This window comes from Phocoena phocoena, chromosome 3 (genome assembly GCF_963924675.1).
Source record: "Phocoena phocoena chromosome 3, mPhoPho1.1, whole genome shotgun sequence".
Taxonomy (NCBI): domain Eukaryota; kingdom Metazoa; phylum Chordata; class Mammalia; order Artiodactyla; family Phocoenidae; genus Phocoena; species Phocoena phocoena.
Genome location: NC_089221.1, coordinates 147,798,336 through 147,818,106, shown reverse-complemented (window position 1 = coordinate 147,818,106; position 19,771 = coordinate 147,798,336). Strand labels below are relative to the sequence as shown.

At 39.6% G+C, this 19,771-nt stretch overlaps 1 protein-coding gene across 5 annotated transcripts; it reads right to left on the bottom strand.

The window, feature by feature from the left end:
* Positions 1–1,517: 1,517 nt before the first annotated feature.
* On the bottom strand, positions 1,518–17,550 carry NPM1 (nucleophosmin 1). 5 transcript variants are annotated; one of them, XM_065874650.1, is made up of 11 exons: positions 17,367–17,550; positions 15,289–15,368; positions 14,677–14,796; positions 14,252–14,345; positions 13,573–13,679; positions 13,406–13,473; positions 8,933–8,990; positions 8,494–8,577; positions 7,557–7,658; positions 5,133–5,207; positions 1,518–1,874 (listed from the first exon to the last, which is right to left on the bottom strand). In XM_065874650.1, exons 1-11 carry the CDS (start codon positions 17,422–17,424, stop codon positions 1,836–1,838), a joined length of 885 nt encoding a protein of 294 aa, XP_065730722.1. In that variant the 5' UTR covers positions 17,425–17,550; the 3' UTR covers positions 1,518–1,835. The 5 variants fall into 5 exon arrangements, with proteins under 5 accessions (XP_065730722.1, XP_065730723.1, XP_065730720.1 ...); XM_065874651.1 differs by having other exon boundaries at positions 15,289–15,344; positions 17,367–17,424; XM_065874648.1 differs by having other exon boundaries at positions 1,828–1,874; positions 5,120–5,207; positions 17,367–17,424.
* Between the last annotated feature and the right edge of the window lie 2,221 nt (positions 17,551–19,771).

Sequence of the window (19,771 nt, the reverse complement as noted above, 5' to 3'; positions counted from 1 at the left end):
AGATGATCTTCTATATTTGAAGTACATAAAAACAAGGAACACTGAATATTTACCATCTCCTACTGTGCCTCCATTAAAATAAAGACATAAAGAGATAAGCTACAAGGACAGACATGGCCTGGAGAAAAGAAACTGAATAATCAATGAAGAAAACCACAATGTAAATGAGTAGAAGAACCCAACACCTGGAAACTTGAGATTAGACTAGACAGTACTGCACCAGTATTTTCCCCCACCCTCCAAAACTAGTTTACTCTGGAAAACCACCCCAGAAACAGAAAGCCTTAAAATCTGCAGACCCCCATCAAAATATCTGAAACTAGAGCCCAGTCAACAAGTACCACCCTCCTAATCAATATAAAAGATAAAATAAACAGGCTGGTGTGGGAGGGAAACAAGTAAACAATGCATGGAATGAGAAAAAGTTTCTTCAGACTCTACATACTACATCCCAAGAATGAGCACTTGGAAGAGCATTTGTAAGTTAAAAAAAATAAAAGCAACACAAATTTGAAGACAGAAAATAAAGTCTCTCTCTTAAAGTTTAAACAAAAAGGAATGAGGAAAAACATCCAAGAGAATCAAACAGAAGGCCTAAGAATGGATGGGAGTTAAGTAGAAGGGTGAAATCTCCCAAGTAAAAGGCCCAGACCAGAGAACTGCATCTCTGGAGAACAGACCCACAGTCCACCCAGGGCCCAAGAACAAGTCTACAAGACACATAAAATTCCAGAACACCAGCAATAAAGCAATCTTAATTAGCTCTCAGAAAAACTGGTCATATACAAAGAATACACAAAAATGGAATAGACTAGGCCAAAAAAGGCAGCTCACACCTAAAATTCAGAGAAAAAGATTTGGCTTACAAGGCAGCATATAATTTGATGTCAAAAATCAAGATGTTAAAAAAATCAAGATGTTTTCAGGTATGCAAAAAAAATCAGAATACTTCCCCCATCTATTGGGAAACTACTGGAGGATATACCACAGCAAAACAAGCAGAACAGGAATCTAGCCCTGACCATCATGCAATTGAATCTTGGTCTAACAGATGAAGGGGTCCCAAGGTTTAGTCCCTGAATGTCCTCACATAACCACCACATGCAATAAATTAACTTCCCCTATGGATCTCAAATATGTACTATTTTGGATAAATTAAGAAAATAGTCACAGAAATAATTTTGTGTTCTGGTTCAGATAAAGAACCCAGGTTGAGAAAGGCTGCTGCAGGCTATTTAACATGCCAGATTTTCTTTGGGAGTGAAAAGGCTAGGATAGGTGGATAAGAAGGTCTGATGAACATCTGATTATAATTAACTATTATCAAGAGGTGGTAAGGTAAAAGCACCAAGCCCTCTTGATGAAAAATAGATTGGTTAACTCTGAGAAGCAGAACTATTTGGAGGGGTAGGGCAGGACACTATTTTAGAGATTTTGGAATACTATTTGACACTTTTACTACATACATGTATTTCTTTGACAAAGTACAAAGAGGATAACAGAAAGAGAAACAGTGCTACTGTATTAAAATACTGAGTTTATTTCACATGTATATTTTTGTCTCCCCACCATTTCCATTTGTCTGACCACCACTACTACTATGTCCTATCATAACATTCCATACATACTTAAAACCAAGCAAAGGGTGGAGTTCCATCTTTAAAAACTAAACAGGCATTTTGGACAACACATTCTTGGCAATGGAACCTGGACAACATTTATCAGACACGGTAGGGAAAGTTCTCACTCTGCATTATAAAAAGGACAGCCAGATACCAACTGTTACAGAAATGAAATAAGACGGAAAATTTTAACAAACTGTTTAAACTATTTTCTTAAAGAGACTTCCTCCACTGCCAGAGATCTTGAATAGCCTGGAAAAAAAAAAAAAGAGAAAAGAAATGTGGTTAAAAAACCACAACACTTAATACACACCAATAAATTAAACCACGTCTCTGTACAATTCAACATATCTATTTTTCATTCTACCACCAAAAAGGTTCACTCTAGATAATTAAGAACTGATTTCAAAGAAATTTATACTTAGGCATAATTTAATTTCAAATACTTCGATTCAGACATAAAATCATGTGATTTTTGTACGCAAAGTCACTTTTATACTAATATGCATTTAACAATTTAGATATTTAGTTAAGGAAACAAAGACCAGTTAGGCCAATGTTGCCTCCATGTTATCTGCTTTCGGGCTGCCAGATTTAGAGAAAAACATGCACCTGTACACAGCACACATAAAATTAAGTACACTTATCTGAAATAAACTATATAAATATACCAAAGTTACATCTTTTTTTACCTCTAGTTATATTTCCCTGATGATGTGGGATCTCAATAGTTCCTTATTTTGCATAATAAAATTCCTTAATTACAGTCTTATATTTTGTTTACATTTTAAGTTTATACAGTGGTCACATCCAAATTATTTCATTAATGAGAACACATACTAGCATTAGCATTATGAGACACTATGTATATTTAACATGTTCTGCCATATTAGCTACTCAGACAAGCTGTTCTGGTTTGCTGAAACACAGAACACCATCTTCCATGACTAACTTGCTTTTCCATTCTTCAAGTCTAATGATTTAAAATATTATCCAGGTCTTCCCTGGTGGCACAGTGGCTGAGAGTCACCTGCGGACGCAGGGGACACGGGTTCGTGCCCCGGTCCAGGAAGATCCCACATGCTGCAGAGCGGCTGGGCCCGTGAGCCATGGCCACTGAGCCTGCATGTCCGGAGCCTGTGCTCCGCAACGGGAGAGACCACAGCAGTGAGAGGCCCGCGTACCACAAAAAAAATAATATTAAAAAATAAATAAAAATTAAAATAAAAAAATACTGTCCAATGACCAAAAAGAAGAGATCCCTCATCAATTTCTACATCCCTCTTCAACATATAATTCATTCTACTTGTTCTCATGCTGGTATTTAGTAACATCCATGTAAAAGAGCCAAAATCTTCAAGTGATAAAAAACATTTCAAATGACAATCATGTAAGTGCAGTATTAATCATCTACTTCAAGTTGGTGTTTCTTTTCCTATTCATGAATAATGCCTCTTAAAAAAAAAGTCTTGATGTTTTTGTCAACTGTTCAAAGGATTCAACAAGTTCTTTTAAAGCAATGGAGAACTTCAATGACTTTGCTCTTCTTTTAATTTACGTGGTCCTACTGCTGAAGAGACATTTAAATAAGCAGGTTTCACTCAATGGATTATTTAAAAGAACTTTGGGGGCCTTTTCTTCAGTGTTTCAAATAAATAGGATTTTCTTAAATACTGTTTTTAAACACAGCCATTGGATTTCAAATGCAAGAGAACTGAATACCATGTCAACAAATACCAGTCATTCGCTAATCATTACGTTGAATACAAATACTGAAGAACATTTTCATGACACTCTAATGTAAAAAAAAAAAGCCAGATGCTACTTCACTTACGTATTATATAGAATATTGAATGGGACAGAAAACACCTTCAAATACATCATGTTTTGCTTCAACTTTGAGTAAATACTGCTTGTACCTTTATATAAACATTCAGCAAGATTTTTATCTGTAATCTTTCCACAAAAGGCAGTACAGTTTTTTTCATTAACTCTTTAAATTCAAGAGTTTCTGCAAAAATTTGCTATTATTTCTCAGGTTCCATCTGGATTTTATTAGCCAAATGCTCATAAACAACTCTTTTGCAGAAGATAAACTGCACGAGTAATAGGAAGATATTTTACACATTGTGATTACTTACATCTGCAGCTTTGCCATAAAAATGTGACATAGTCAGTGTTTTTGATAATTTCATAATAGCAAACTGAGATATATTTTTTATTATTGCAGAAATTTCATCCTGGCACTTGAAAACAGCTTTCAGTTTTTAAGTCAGAAAATATTTCTGATAGCAGTGAATTCAGTCATTTTCAGCTGCAAGACTGACGTTATGCTGTTTGGAAGGCCCTTGCAACTTTAGTTACTTGATCTTCACCTTTATTTTTCTTAATCAAAAATTTTATTTTACCATTTCCTTTAGTATTAGCTGAAAAAATTATATATCTCTTATGCTTACCTGTTATAGATGATGGTTTATATATCTCACTTTCTACCATTTTCAATACTGAATTGACAATTACACACTGCATAGTTTTAAAAGGACCTTTATGTTTACTAAACGTCCGCAGAAAATTCACATAATTTACACTGGCTTTTTTGGGATTCAAATATACACAAAAACAGAATAGCAACGAAAAGAATCGAAAAGATTCAAACTGGTCAGCTCGTGACCACAACAAGGAAGGCTGAACTCACAATAAACAAGTAAAGAGTATTAAACCACTGAAAGGGTTTCAAACTGAGAAAAATAGTGCTGCCATTTTAAGTGATTTAAGTACTAAATATTGTGGTAGAAAAAGATCTCTAAATAACAAATTTAATTTATTGAAGAAAGCTGAATACAGGAGACTTAGGGAGCGCTGACAAAAACCATTAAGCACAGAATATGTCCTGTATGTACACGATGCCTAGCAACCCTATGTAACTGCTTTTACATTTTCCTTTACAATCTGCGAGTCAGCAACTATAAATAAGACAGTAAAAATAAATTTATTTTTAGAATAAATATAAGTTATTTATTTAGAAAATAAAAATTTTCTTCTATTGACAAAATACCTTCTTCACATTAAGAAATACAAAATCTAACTCAACTGATTTTACACTTAGGTTGATTTCAGCAAAATGCGCTTCCCATAACATCTATGGAGAAAATCATCTCTGCCAACTCACAAGAAAGCAAAGAACAGACTGACCCAAGTAGCCAAATGGAGCAGCAAGGAAAACCACAGCTCATTTCCTTAGCCAACATAGTACCAAAAGCAAAACTGAGTTCAGTAACCAAGAGGTAATTTACCAACTATATAAAAGCTGGGAAAAATGTACTAAAAAAGTTATCTTCTCAGTCTCTGCCAACTAAATTCTTAAGAGTTTCCATGTATTTAATCTGAAGTATTGTCTGTGGTTAGGAACATTTTAAAAGAAGCCAACACCTAAAGAGACTAAACAAATAGCCATAATAAGTCACAATAAAAATTTTGGATTTGATCATGTCTCCAACAAAGTTCAGTTACCTCCTGGTCAGTCATCCGGAAACAATTCTTCACATAATTGATGAATTTGGCTTCCACTTTGGGAAGGGAACCACCCTATTGAGACAAAAGCATTATTAAGGGTAAGTATAGAAACATTGTTTTTGAGGGAGATTGTTATGAAATTCCTCAAAGATTTGAGTGCTGTTTATTATATGGATCATTGTGATTCATTCCTTGTCTCTTCAACTCCTTCATTTTAATACTGAATAAATCCTTTTTTAGGCCTAGAAAGACATGTTTGTATAACATATTAGGCCCTAGGTCTTCCACAAGTACTCTCATACTGAATAAGGTTTGTCCAAGTTTCAAATTCCCTGCCCCCACCCAGCCACTCTAAAAACACAAAGTATAAGCTATGCTTGTGATTCTTCAGGAACTCAACCATCAACTTGACTGCCTACTGTATTTATCTAACAGGTCGGCTTTATCACCGTCCTCTACCACCCAGGACCAAATACATTTCACTAAACTCTAAACTTCGCCATTCCTCTCAATGATGGACACAGGGAATAAAGCACAATAGTAGTAACACCAAATTATTTTCAAAGTATATGTCACCAAATATTTTCCAAAATCTTGAAATGTTTATATTTATCTCTGCTCTGGAATTATCTTAACGCACTAATGTTTCACTTTTGTTTCTATTTTGATAACTAAATTTTGATTTTCCTTGTAACCTGGATCTTCTGTGCATTTTAAAAAGATCAAGAAGGCTTCAGGTATGGTGTAAGATACTTAACTGCCTCATCACCTAGAAAATAAACCTCACTATAATTTACACTTTTAAATTATTGTCACATACATTCTTATTTGATTCAAATATTTATTGAGCAGCTAGGGAGATACAAAGGTGATTAAAATATGGTCAAAGAGGTGAGGCAAATGCACAAGTAATAGAAAGCAAAGTATAAGGTTCACTGAATCACAGCAGTCAAAAGAAAGTGTTTTAGGAGATCAAGAGATTGCTTCCAGCCTGGAAGGGTTGGGCATGGGTGGGTGGCAAATCAGGAAAGGGGATTGAGTTAAAATAGAAGACTTCAGTCTGGATTGTTGATGATATTCAGTTTGGACTATATTTGTCTCTCCTTTTCCTCTCTCCCCATCTTTGGGCTTAATTTACCAGTAGTGCCCAGGATTGTTCAATGCGCCTGCAATTAAACCAAGGAGATAGGACCATATTAAAATTAGGGGGAGGGGTATCTAAAATGTCATTTTAGAACGGTACGCAAGGGATAAAAATAAAGCAGCGATACCAGAGAGGCTAAAAGGTTTACAGTAGTACTAAAGCAAAATCAAGAAATACATTCTGGTTCTAAAATGTTAGTTTTCCAACTGACTCAACTGCACAATGAAAGGAAATCTATGAAGCCATGTAGAACCTAGAGAGCACAGAAAAAACAAAGGGAAAGGGAGTCAGTAACTTTTCCTCACCATCCCACATTTATTCTCAATAATTGGGGTCTGAGAATATCCACAGAATTTTAAAGTTTCTCTCAAGTGTGTTTCAAGGCATTAAAACCAATTACTCCGGGGGCTTCCCCGGTGGCGCAGTGGTTGAGAGTCTGCCTGCCGATGCAGGGCACACGGGTTCGTGCCCCGGTCCGGGAGGATCCCACATGCCGCGGAGCGGCTGGGCCCGTGAGCCATGGCCGCTGAGCCTGCGCGTCCGGAGCCTGTGCTCCGCAAAGGGAGACGCCACAACAGTGAGAGGCCCGCGTACCGCAAAACAAAACAAAAAAAACCAATTACTCCATACTCCAGAGTTCACTGAAGTTTACTAAGTGCATCCCCCCCACCCCAAATCAAGCAAGGCAAGTAGGACAAAAGCTAATCCTCTTCTCACACATTTCCACTAAGACAAAAGGAGACTAAATGTAAACACATTAGTCACTCAAAAATTCAAGATATTATCACACGTATTGCCTGGTGACATCTTGGTGCAAATGGCAAATAGAAATGACTCAATTTGTTGGAGAATGTTTCTGACTACAGTCAAACACGAGTAATTTTTTAAAAAACTACAACACCAAGCGGCCAAAGACTACTTTTCCAGCTGTTTGCAATTTTAGAAGACTCAAACGCCCTCTGCTGGTACTGTGGCATCTCATGACCCGAACAGGTGAAGGGAAATGCTCTCATTTTAACATCTAAGGTAAGAATATATCTTACAATCAACTTACTTGTATTCCTTTTATAATGGAAAATAAAGCATATGTCACTTCAAATATGCAAAAAAATCAACAGAGACTATAAATTAATGTAAGTAACTAGTAATTCATTTTTGAGGTAATTTCACACAAGGGCAGGTATATTAACTATAAAAAATGAGGAAGAGTCCTGTTCCAAACCCCAGAAAGGTAAAACTACCAATTTAGTTCCTTTAAGGAAGACAATTTTACTCACTTTTTCTATACTTGCTTGCATTTTTGCTTTAATGTCTTCTACAGAGCTAGGTCCTTTCGGTGTTTTAGGAGTTTTTTCCTGTTTTTTGAAGGATTCTTGACCCTGGGAAAAAAGGCGAATTTTAACATCATAAGAACTCTTAAGACCCACCCCGCCTGGATTTTCTCAACAAAATTCTTACAGTCCTTTGTAAAAACAAGTACACACCAGAATTGAGTTAAATGAATTCGTGTCTCAACAATTATTTTTAAATTATTGCTTAAGAAAGGAATAGGAAATAGTTTGAGCCTGCATTTATTTTCAACACAAGGTCAGTTCTACACTTAAGGTATATTATCAAAAAAAGAAACCAGAAGGTCCCCAAGAATGAAGCAACAAAGTTAACGCAGCTTGATGCCTGGGGCCCATTCCATAGCATTTAAATGATAATCTCCCAACATGAGGCCAGCACGGAGAAACTGCACTATGCGATAAACATACCTTTCAACAAGCAAGAACCCTTATATGACACAACTGTTTGTACCACAATAAAAATCTTTCTGCCGGCTTTCTCCCCCATTAGAAAGCCACGGCAATATACAGTTGACCCTTGAATGTCAACAGGTGACGCCAGCCCTCCGCGTGGCCAAAAATCTGTGTATAACTTGTCGGCCCTCCACATCTGTGGTTCCTCTGCATCCAGATTCAACCAAACGTGGATATGCAGTACTGTAGCATTTACAAAAAAAAAAAAAAAAACCGTGATAAATGGACCCAGGCAGTTTAAACCTATGTTGTTCAAGGGTCAACTGTCTAACTATATGACAGTGATTACCAATAAAATAATCACATCTTAGCTCTTCGACACCAGCTACAGGCGTTCTCCAAAGACCTACAAATTTTTAAAAGTAGATTCTTCCACAGAAGATGGAGCTTGTATTTGTCTGTTACCACTTACTTTTGATCTTGGTGTTGATGGTTTTGAGTCTTTTCCATTCTGGTTTGATTTTTGTGCATTTTTGGCTGGAGTATCTCGTACAGACTGCAATTAGAAATTAATCTTAGTCGATGCCCCTCCCTACATAACAGACATATTAGTACAAATAAAACTGCCCCAAACCATGGCAAAAGCAGCAGTCAGGCTAAGAGAAACAATCATTTCGACAAAAGGTTACAAAAGGGTTAACAAACAGACAGAAGGCTATATAAAGAAAATAGGTTAATTCCCCACTATTAGAAAAGTTTCCAGGATAGCCCTAATCAAGAAAAATTTGAAGTATGAGATCATCTTCTCCTAAGACAATTTTCAATAACCACAAAACAAGCCAATGGCAAAAATTCCCATCATTTTGTTATTAGCTATTTCTGATAATCTTATACTACTGTATCTTACTTACTTTCTTTACTGGAGCTTTTTCTTCAGCTTCCTCATCATCAAAGTCATCATCATCATCACTACAAATGAAATAAGTCCTTATTACTGACTCAATGCACTCAACATATCTAGAAAGCTTATCCAGAAAGTGGATGAACCTACAAGTTTAGTCATTCAAAGCATGAAGAGCTTTCAAACTTTTGTGGGTTGACAAAAGAACTGAGAGCACAATCTTGAACACAAATTCATTTTCACTGCAACATTATTCACAATTACCAAGTGGTAGAAGCAACCCAGGGAATTCCCTGGCAGTCCAGTGGTCAGGACTCCGCACTTCCACTGCAGTGGGGCACAGGTTCAATCCCTGGTTGGGAAACTAAGAGATCCCGCATGCAGCACGGTGTGAGGCAACCCGCCCACCCCCAAAAAAGCAGCAACCCCAATGTTCATAAACAAATTGTAGGGAAAATGTCATATACGTATATATATCAGGGAATATGCAGTCTTAGGGAAATCCTCAAATGTAGCACGTGGATGAACCTTAAGGACATTATGCTAAGTGAAAAAACAGTCACAAAAAGACAAATACTGTATGATTCCATTTATATGAGGTATCTAAAGGAATCAGTCTTTATAGAAACTAAAAGTAGATTGGTGGCTGGCAGGGGAGAGGTGGAAATGGGGACTTTTTGTTCAACGGTTATGGTTTTCAGTGTAACTAGATGAGCTTGAGACGTTACACAACAATGTGATTATGATTAACACTACTGAACTGTACACTTAAAAAACAGTTAAGATGGGAAATATGGTGTTATTTTTTTACAACTGAAAATAAATTTTTGAAAATGAAAATGGAGTTATTTAAAGAAATTAAAATAAATAGAAACATTCCAAATTCATGGACCAGTAAATATTAAGGTGGCAACTCTCCAAATTAATCTACAGATTTAACACAACCCCTAAAAGAATCCTGGCTGGTATCTCCATAGAAACTGATCCTAAAACTCACACTGAAACTCTAGGAACCCAAAGTAGCCAAAATCAATCTTGAAAAAGAACAAAGATGAAGCATTCACATTAAGTAATTACAAACTAAAAATCTATAAAAAGTACAAAGCAACAGAAATCAGAATAATGTTTCACCGGCGGAAGGATAGACATGGAACTGAAGAGTCCAAAAGTAAATATACATTTATGGTAACTATTTTCAAAAAGGGGGCAAAGACCACTCAATGGGGAAAAGTCTTTCACAAATGGTGCTGGGACTACTGGATATCCACAATCAAAAAAAAATAAAACTGCCACCTACCTCACAATAGATACAAAAATCAATTCAAAACGGATAAAAGGTAAGAGCTGAAACTATAAAACTTTTTGAAGATCTGGCAATGGTTTCTTAGGTTTGACACCGAAAACAATAAAAGAAATAAACCAAACTTTATGAAATTTAAGTTTTTCTGTAAAGGACCACCAACAGAGTATAAAGACAACCCATGGAATGGGAGAAAATATTTGTAAATTCTACCTGATAAGGGATTTGTTTCCAAAATATATAAAGTTCTTACAGTTCAATAATACAAAACGAGTACAAGTACTGCTACATGCTACAAGGATGAATCTTAAAAACACTGTGATAGGGCTTCCCTGGTGGCACAGTGGTTGAGAGTCCGCCTGCCGATGCAGGGGACACGGGTTCGTGCCCTGGTCCGGGAAGATCCCACATGCCACGGAGCGGCTGGGCCCGTGAGCCATGGCCACCGAGCCTGCGCATCCGGAGCCTGTGCTCTGCAACGGGACAAGCCACAACAGTGAGAGGCCCGAATACCGCAAAAAAAAAAAAAAAAAAAAAAAACCATTGTGATAAGTTAAACAAACCAGCCACAAAAAAGCACATATTGTATGATACCATTTATATGAAATTTCCAAAACAGGCAAATCTATAAACTACAAAGTACATTAGTGGTTGACGAGAGCTGGGGGAAGATGAGGGGTTATGGCATAGTTTCTTTCTGAGGTGATGAAATGTTCTGAAATTGGCTGCACAACTGTGCATATACACTATAAAGCACCAAATTGTACACGGTAAATGGAGGAACTGGGGGGAAAAAATCCAATCACTGGAGAAGTCCACGAATAAGTACGAATCCGCAAATGGTGGAATTGGTTTAAATTGTAATTACTTCACAAACCAAACATTATATACTGGCCAAAATGGTTTCTCTGCCACACTACATAGTCTAAATAAAAACAGGAGTAACTTCACCCATGTGCAACCAAAGAAACACTTCCTTCCAATACAGGGGTAAAAAATCTGCTATGTTAACTGGATAAAATACCATGTAGTATACATTTAAAGGCATATAACATCTTTTAAGTTAATTTTTAACAGTAATTTGTCAATTTTGGCCCTAGCACCCAATACCAGCATGGGCTACCCCACACTAAAAAAAAGATGACAATGGTTTCTATAAAACCACTACTGTAAACAGTTTTATTAGGATATTCCCTAATAAAATAGGGGAAAAGGGTGTTTATGGAGAATCACCCTTTGTTTTATTTTTTAAGTAACAGATATTTTCCTGGGTGGCACCTAGGCAAATCCCATTGCCACCTCAATGAAAAACAAGGAACACTCTCCACCACCCCCTCACCTGATCTGGCCCCTGTGGAAACAACACTGAACTTGTAAGGAAGCACAGCCCATGCTGCCCCAGGACCCAGCCATAACCGTGAGCCAATTGGGGAATGGCCACTCTGGCCCCACGGGGGCCCCATGCCAGCCATGCTTGAACGCCTAACATTTTCAGGGCCCCCTAAAAACTGTCCTAAGTCACCCCTTATAGCTCCCTGGCCACCCAGAATAATCCACCCAGGATGTATCTGTAAGCCATACTAACTTTTTATTTTATATTGGAGTATAGTTGATTAACAATGTTGTGTTGGTCATACTAACTTTTAATGTACTACATGGTCTTCAGCTTTTCTTGCTTACATCAACAGCAGTCAACCAACCCCATACCATACCCCTTCCATCCCCAGAACAGACCCAACTGATCTGCCTTTTATTTTGTGGGTTCCAAGCCTTCTTGGATTATGGCTTACAATTTCCACATAACAACTACTTTTAACTAACAAACCTTGGGGCTCCTCTTAACATTTTCATTGCCCCCTAACCAATGGAATCTTCTAAGACTTGTTATTCTCAAGGGATCCATTAACTGCCTCTACTTATACATGTATCTGACTACCCTTTTTTCCCTTTTATGAAAACTTACCGATTTGGACCTTGTCACCATCTACACTTTTCATTCCTCCCTCACCACCTAACTTAAAAGACAGCTTAGAGGAGACATAGAAGACAAGAACGTAAACTATTTACACTGTAGTTACATCAGGAATTATCCCCATTTTAAAGACAGGAAATCTTCCAAAGCTCAGGCATAGTCAAGTAGTAACAAACACCAACTATATTGAGTTTGTTTGTAAGTTTAACATGCAGGTAATTTTGAATTTTTTGTGTGTGTGTGGTATGCGGGCCTCTCACTGTTGTGGCCTCTCCCTTTGTGGAGCATAGGCTCCAGACGCACAGGCTCAGCGGCCATGGCTCACGGGCCCAGCCACTCCGCGGCATGTGGGATCCTCCCAGACCGGGGCACGAACCCGTGTCCCCTGCATTGGCAGGTGGACTCCCAACCACTGTGCCACCAGGGAAGCCCCCTGAATTTTTTAAGCATTCAACTCTTTCCTATTTTCTGCTTCCACTGTCATGCTCAAAGGCCTTTTTAAAGGGCTACCAGTTTGGCTAGTTGAGGTCACTGAAAACCTACTTTGCAGATCTGATCATCAAATTAGTGCATGTTCTCTCAGAGTCTTAGATTCCATTTCAATTGTTTTCAGTAAATATATATTGGACCAACCTGAGAACTCAAGAACAAAGTTGACAAGCAATTAAAAATTCAATATTAATAAATTTCTGATATGGCTGCATATAGGAAAGACTAATTATGAGGAGCATTTTATTCCATAGCGTGTTTGTAACTTTACCATAGTCTGACCTAGTTTAACAAACGTATCAAATCTTGTTTACAACCAAATTTTAAATTCTCCAGCAAAATCCTATTCTCTTTTAGAATCTAATTTTCTCATAAGGACCAGGACAACCATATGCCAAAATCCTTTGTGGGGAAAAAAAATCCTCAAGTGACAACTTACAAAATAAATACAGCTGGAACTATTCAGATTCCCTTTATGCCCAACCCATTTATTATAAACTGTTCAGCGTAAAATACACCAGACATAGCATACAGTAATGTGTCCACTAAACCTTCCTCAGAAAAAAGGCACCTAGTCAAATACATCTGGGAAGTGCTGCATACGCCATCCTTTAACTCAGCTCATTTAACACAAACTGACAACCACTAATCATGATTTTGGTAAATCGTTTTCATAACCCCCCCATACAACAATGTCAGGTTTCTAAGGGCATACTACTTACTCTTCATCATCATCGTCGTCGTCATCATCATCATCTTCATCTTCATCAGCAGCAAGTTTTACTTTTTTCTTAAAAAAATAATTGGACACACACTCGTAAGTAAGTACCAATCCAAACTACCAAACTAAAGGCCAGAATAAATTATGTATAGTAAATTGCATCTGTACCTGTGGAACCTTGCTACCACTTCCAGGGGCAGAACGCTTTCCAGATATACTTAGGAGCTTCACATCCTCCTCCTCTTCATCTTCTGACTCTGCATCTTCCTCCACAGCTAAAATAAAATTCTTTATTAGCCACTATTAAAACTCAATCAACAGCAAGAACTCAGAAAAAAGGGCACTGATAAGACACAGTAATGAGTATTTTAAAACTCAGATTCTATTATAAAAACAGTAAAAAAAAAAGAACAAAATTTTTAAAAAGGAATTTGGTGAACTAATACTCATAACTAGGTTTTACATGCAAAACACCAGGCTTTTCTAGTTATAAATTACTAGATTCCCTTTTTTTTTTTTTTTTTTTTTTTTGTGGTACGCGGGCCTCTCACTGTTGTGGCCTCTCCCATTGCAGAGCACAGGCTCCGGATACGCAGGCTCAACGGCCATGGCTCACGGGCCCAGCCGCTCCGCGGCACGTGGGATCTTCCCGGACCGGGGCACGAACCCGTGTCTCCTGCATCGGCAGGCGCACTCTCAACCACTGCGCCACCAGGGAAGCCCCTAGATTCCCACTTGAACCTATTACAGACAGCCGTATTACAGAACTAAGCATACTTTATAAAGTCCAAATTGGGAACAAAGTAACTGCATTAAAAATAAGCATCATAACATAAAAATAACATACCTACTAAGTGCTGTCCGCTAATATGCACAGGCCCTGAACCACACTTCAACCGTAAGACCACAGGTGGTGTTATTTCAAAGCCCCCAAGGGAAACCTAAAAAGAAGAAATTATAAATTACTAAATATTGTGGGGAAAAAAACGGTTACATGTTAGGTATAAAATCTGTTCATAACTTAAAAATGTTTCTGAACGAGCAAACCCATAAGCCAAATGAACAAATCAGTGAACCTGTTTTTTCCACCTCTGATAAACAAGCAGCTACCACCACGGTGATCAGTCAACACCAGTGACAGAATATGCAGCTGTGACTACTAGGAAAAAACCAAACCAAATTCCCCAATCTCCTTGTAACCTAAATGACACTCACCTTAAGGCAACAGAATTAGAATTTGACATAAAATCCAAAGTGTAAATGTGCCCTTACCGTTGGCTGCACAGACATTTTCAAAGTTGCCAGTGTTACTTTAATTGGACTGCCTTCATAATTCATCGCCTCTGCTTCGACAATGTGCAATTCATCCTTTGCGCCAGCCCCTAAACTGACCTGTGAATAGAAGAACAGCACTTCAACTTAAGCTTCCACCATTTTACAATCCCCCCAACCAGCTGTTTCAAAAAATCAGAACAATTATAAACCTTTCATTATTACCACTGATGGGAAACTGACTTGAGCACAATGTTGTTTTCAAGTTTTATGTGACTTTGACAATTTCTCATATTTGGTAAGTCTTAACAATTACATAAAAATGCATCTGATGACAAAGATGTTTATGTCATCACCCACGCCTAAGTACAAACCACCTTTCACTGGCCACCTAGAAGTTAAGTAGTAGGCTATAGGCTAGTGTCTGTGGAGAACAAATAAGATTGATATTTATCACTACCCTAAAGGGCATTTTAATACAACTGTAGAAGCGAAGAACATAAATAAGGAAAGAAAAATATTGCTGTAAAATAAGTATTAATCCACACGAATAGGAACTAAGAGACAGAAATCAAGAATTGTTAAGTAGTTTATTTTGAAAAGTTTAAGTACCGTTCTTAAAGATAACTGGTGCTCATTTTCATCATTATCCACCTTAAAGTGATAATCTTTGTCGGCCTTTAGTTCACAACCTGTAAATGAAGAAAAAATTCAACTATAACAAGGAGAAAAATAACACTAAAAATTCAGTGTGGGTAACCAAAAAGTTAACTTGTGAACTAATTTTTACTATTCTAGCTACCAAAAGGCAAGGCAGAAGTACCTCTTCCAGGATTTCTTGAACACAGAATATAAACAACAAATAACATCCATACAGAGCTTTATAAATTCCACTTCCCACTACATTATTTTATGCTCAACTACACTACTATTCTCATGTAGAAACAAAATCAAAAATTTAGTAAACCTAGAACTGAAACCAACCCTAACATACAATGTTGATAAAATCCCACTATTTTAAAGTTGAATTACCTACCAAAACTGCCAGGTGCCAAATTTAGAAATGACAATGGTTACACAAACACCTACATCAACAGCTTGCATTTACAACAGAAAAACTACAAATGTAAAAGAACTAAAACTCATTACAGGGGTCAACATTCCATCTTCGAAGTAACAGAAATGATGTACATTAAATTCTGTTCAGAAATTATGTTTAAGACAATAGAAATATCCTAGGGATACTTCCAAGAGCAAGAGTTAACACAAAAATTCTGATATAAATTTTGATGTAAACTGATCAGAAACGCCAGCTTTTCAAAATGCTAGAAATAAAAGCCTTAATGCATAGTGCGTGTTACTACTACCATTCATGAAAAAACAAATTGTCTTAAATACCATCAGAATTAACCTTTATTTAATTTAAATAGTCCCATTTAGTTGCCACCTAATAGTTACTGGAACAGATGCTTAACTGTTATTGCTCAGTTAACAAATCTCAGCACAGTATATAAGGGAACAAAATTAATTTGGGGCAGGATTTGCACTTACTTTAAATGAAAGCCTGACACAAAGGCTTCAACAATTCAGTTTAGTGAGACTGAGAAACCAACGCAGGCCCCTTAGTATGGTACTTGGTGTGCTCGAGGGGGAAATCCCAAAACCCTGGCATAGAATTACAAGTTTAACAGAAGGCTGCCTCCGCCAGTCTCCCTCCCTAGCCACCCCCCACCCCAAATCATTTGTAATGCATCAGCTCTGGAGGCAAGGGTCACGGGGGTTAGATGTAGTCTCCTCCTACAAGTGCAACCTTCGTTAAGCCACTTCGGTTCTCTGAGCGGCAGTACCTCCTCTGCGAGGTGGACGCGGTGAAACAGAGGATTCTCTAAATGAGAACTACCAGCATAGATGTTAAGCACCGAACAAAAGACCTCCAAGAGTCCTGGAGCTACCAACCACTTCACCTAACGTTTCCGGCCCACCAGCCTCAATCAAGCCCCAGGACCCCAGGCTCGGGGGGGACAAGACACCAGTGAGCCCCGGATGCAGCGCCCACACCCCCCTCCTTCCCCCAACCACGTGGCAACCACGTGCTCCCCAGCGGTCGCGGCCTCCTCACGCCGGGCCGGGCCGGGCCGCACCTCCCTTGCCCCCAGCAACCAGCCGAGGCACCGGGGCCGAAGCTCGGTCGAGAGCTCCTGACCCTGAGGCCTGAGGACAACGCCATGCTCAATTGTTCCTCTCGTCCAGAAAGGAGGCCCAAGCCTCCTCACACCACGAACCCACAAAACCTCCTTACACCACCAACGCGGAGCTCAGCCTCAGGCACCCGCCCGGAATGAGAAGCCTACCAACTCACAAAACCCCAGAAAATAATTGTGCCCGGAGCTCCACCATGGGCCCCGCGTAACGCCGAACCCTCAGCCGGTCGGTTCCTCAGGCCCTGGGCCTCGGACCGCTGACGCCCCAGCCTTCAGGCCGCCCCTCCTTCCCACCCCCCTCCGTGCTTCCGGCTCGCCCCTCCTGGGTCCCCATCCTGTAGGCGGCAGGACCCCATCTGCTCGCTTCCCACTCCCTCAGGCCTCCAGCCTGCTTAGCTTTCCTCGCTAACCCAGGCCTCAGTGGGATCCCGCCCCCCCACCAAAGCCTGCAGGCCCTGCTCGGCCTCGCTCCAACCCCCCAGCAGTTACCGAAAAGATAGTTCTGGGGCCTCAGGGGGCTCATGTCCATGTCCATCGAATCTTCCATGGGTTGGTGGCACGCACTTCGGTGGGAGAGAAAGTGGACGGAGATAAAAGACTACCGTTCGAAGGAACAGTCACGCAGGACGGAATCAGACCAGGGAAAGGACGCGGGCTCCCTGCGCACATATATAGCAACCTGGAGATCTCGCGAGAGCTCCTTAAGTCCCGTCTCCGCGCCGGTGCTCCGGAGCCCCCCTCCCCGCACGGTCGCTCTCCTGCGCAAGCGCTCTTCAACCTCACTCCTTTCTACCTCTCCCCCCACCTCCTCCAGGTACTTCGCGGGCTCCCACCGAGCACGCGCACTCGTACCCCGGCCCCACCCCTCCGCCGCAGCCGCCGCCTGTGCGCACGCGTGCTTCGCCCCGGTAGCGCGCGTTCCCCGCCTTCTAGCCTTCCACGTCCTCTCCGGCTCAGGCGCGCGGGCCTTGCTAGAGAAAACTGCGCAGCCCACCCTGCAAAATGGCGACGGTAACAGTTAGCTGTGTTAGGTATGGAGGGCGAGGCGGTTGTGAGTCAGACAGCAGCTCGATTCACCTTTCTCCGTCTCCTCGTGCCTCGCAGGCCTCCAAACAAGCATAACCACTTCGGGTTTTTTGACTCGCCTGAAGGCCTGGGCGCAGAATTCATTGTTTCCCCAAAGTTAAAGCTTGAGGTGCCAGAGACAGTGGACCGTACGCAGTATTATCTTTTGGAGAGAAAAGATGTAGCTGCTGGCCAGACTTATTCAACTCTGTTTTTATCGCTCTGTCGTTTCTGAGCAAACATCTTCGAAGTTGAAATCCTTCCTCATTATGTCATTTGGGGGCAAAAGGGGACTAAGTCGGCCTCTTCCACATGAGCAGGGCAGGAACCAAGCCTGGGTGATTTCTCCAGACAGAAGGTTTTGAAAGGGCTATATATCCACAACATGTCCCCACATAACGTCCTGTGAGGCACACACGACTATCCCCGCTTTGCAGACAAGGAAGCGGGCCGCTAGGAAGGTGCCCAAACAGATGAAGTGATTATAGACAGGGTTCTCTAGTTCGAAGTCGAATACTAACATCCAACTAAAAGAGCTCAGAGGATTATATGAGGGTCCAGTGTCTGAGGCAGTGCAGTTCTGAATCCTCAGGATTTCTAAGAATGTTCTGACCTGTAAAGAAGGCATATGACTTGTAAGAAATGCATAAACCTTAATTAGACTATTTGGAAGTGAGCCTGGAAATGAGCAACTTAAGCTACACTTTGACAAACTGAGGACCATCCCTCCCCCAACCGCAGCCCCGGGGCCCTGGTGCCGAGGATTCCCCTAGGTATCTTTCTTACATCAATGGACCAAACAATAAATTAAAGAAGTACTGTAAGGAATAAAAATAGTGACAGTAATTCCCTACCCGAATACAATCTACCTGAGATAAACCATAATACACATGACCCAATTATTAGTTAACAGAATGACAGTTCTAAATTTGGAGAAATCAATGCTTGCAATATATGAATAGACTAAGCTGTTCCTCACCTTTTCCCTTCCCCCAATTGAAGAAAAGTCTTCACCAGCCTGGTTCTTGGATCTTTTAAAACGCAGAGTGTGACCAATTGCTAGAGAAAAAATTGAGTCTTGCAAGGATATCTATTTAAAGGAACTGAGGAAGGCTGATTAAAAAAAAAGAGGACAGGACTGTGGCTGAGGAGGATTTAGAAGTTTAGAATGAGAAAGTCTCAAGAGAAGAGCTACAGGATAGTGGAGAAGGGGCTAATGTTCTTTGAGCCCATGCAAGTAAAAGTTGGGACTACTTTGTAATATGTTTCTGGATTCTGGACCATGATTATTCAATGCAGCTCTGCACAGAGCCGGAATCATCTGAGAGGCATAGCTCATGTTATATAAATGCGTTTGCTGTTTTAATATTTCAGGCGCTTAGATATCTCATGGAATCAAGTGGTTTAAAAAACAACCACTTTTTGCATTTTTCAGATTTACAAATGTAATGAATGCCCATTATCTTTTAAATAAATGAGAAGTATTTAGGCTTTTACAAGTGAAAAAGTTAAATGCCCCTCTTTTCATATCCCCATTCCTATTCCCTAAGGTTAATCACTGTTAGTAGTTGAATGACTATACTTCCAGACTATATATAATGGGGTGGGGTGGGGGATGGATTATATAGTTAGGGGGTTTTCTTGGTATTTTTTTAATGTGTGTGATTCATATATTGTTCAACTTACTTTTTATACTCAAAAATATATTTTGGACATTTGTCCAAACTAGTCATAATATGGATATGTTATAATTTAACTATCCATTTCTCCATAGATGGACACAAAAATTGTCTCCATAATTTTGCTATAAGAAATAATGCTTTCGTAAA

Coding starts and splice junctions, on each gene's coding strand:
- NPM1 (XM_065874648.1), bottom strand. CDS start 17,424: ATGGAAGATTCGATGGACATGGACATGAGCCCCCTGAGGCCCCAGAAC. Junction 15,369..17,366: donor GCCCCAGAACTATCTTTTCG/GTAACTGCTGGG, acceptor CTTCATTTACAG/GTTGTGAACTAAAGGCCGAC. Junction 14,346..14,676: donor AAATGTCTGTGCAGCCAACG/GTAAGGGCACAT, acceptor TCTTCTTTTTAG/GTTTCCCTTGGGGGCTTTGA.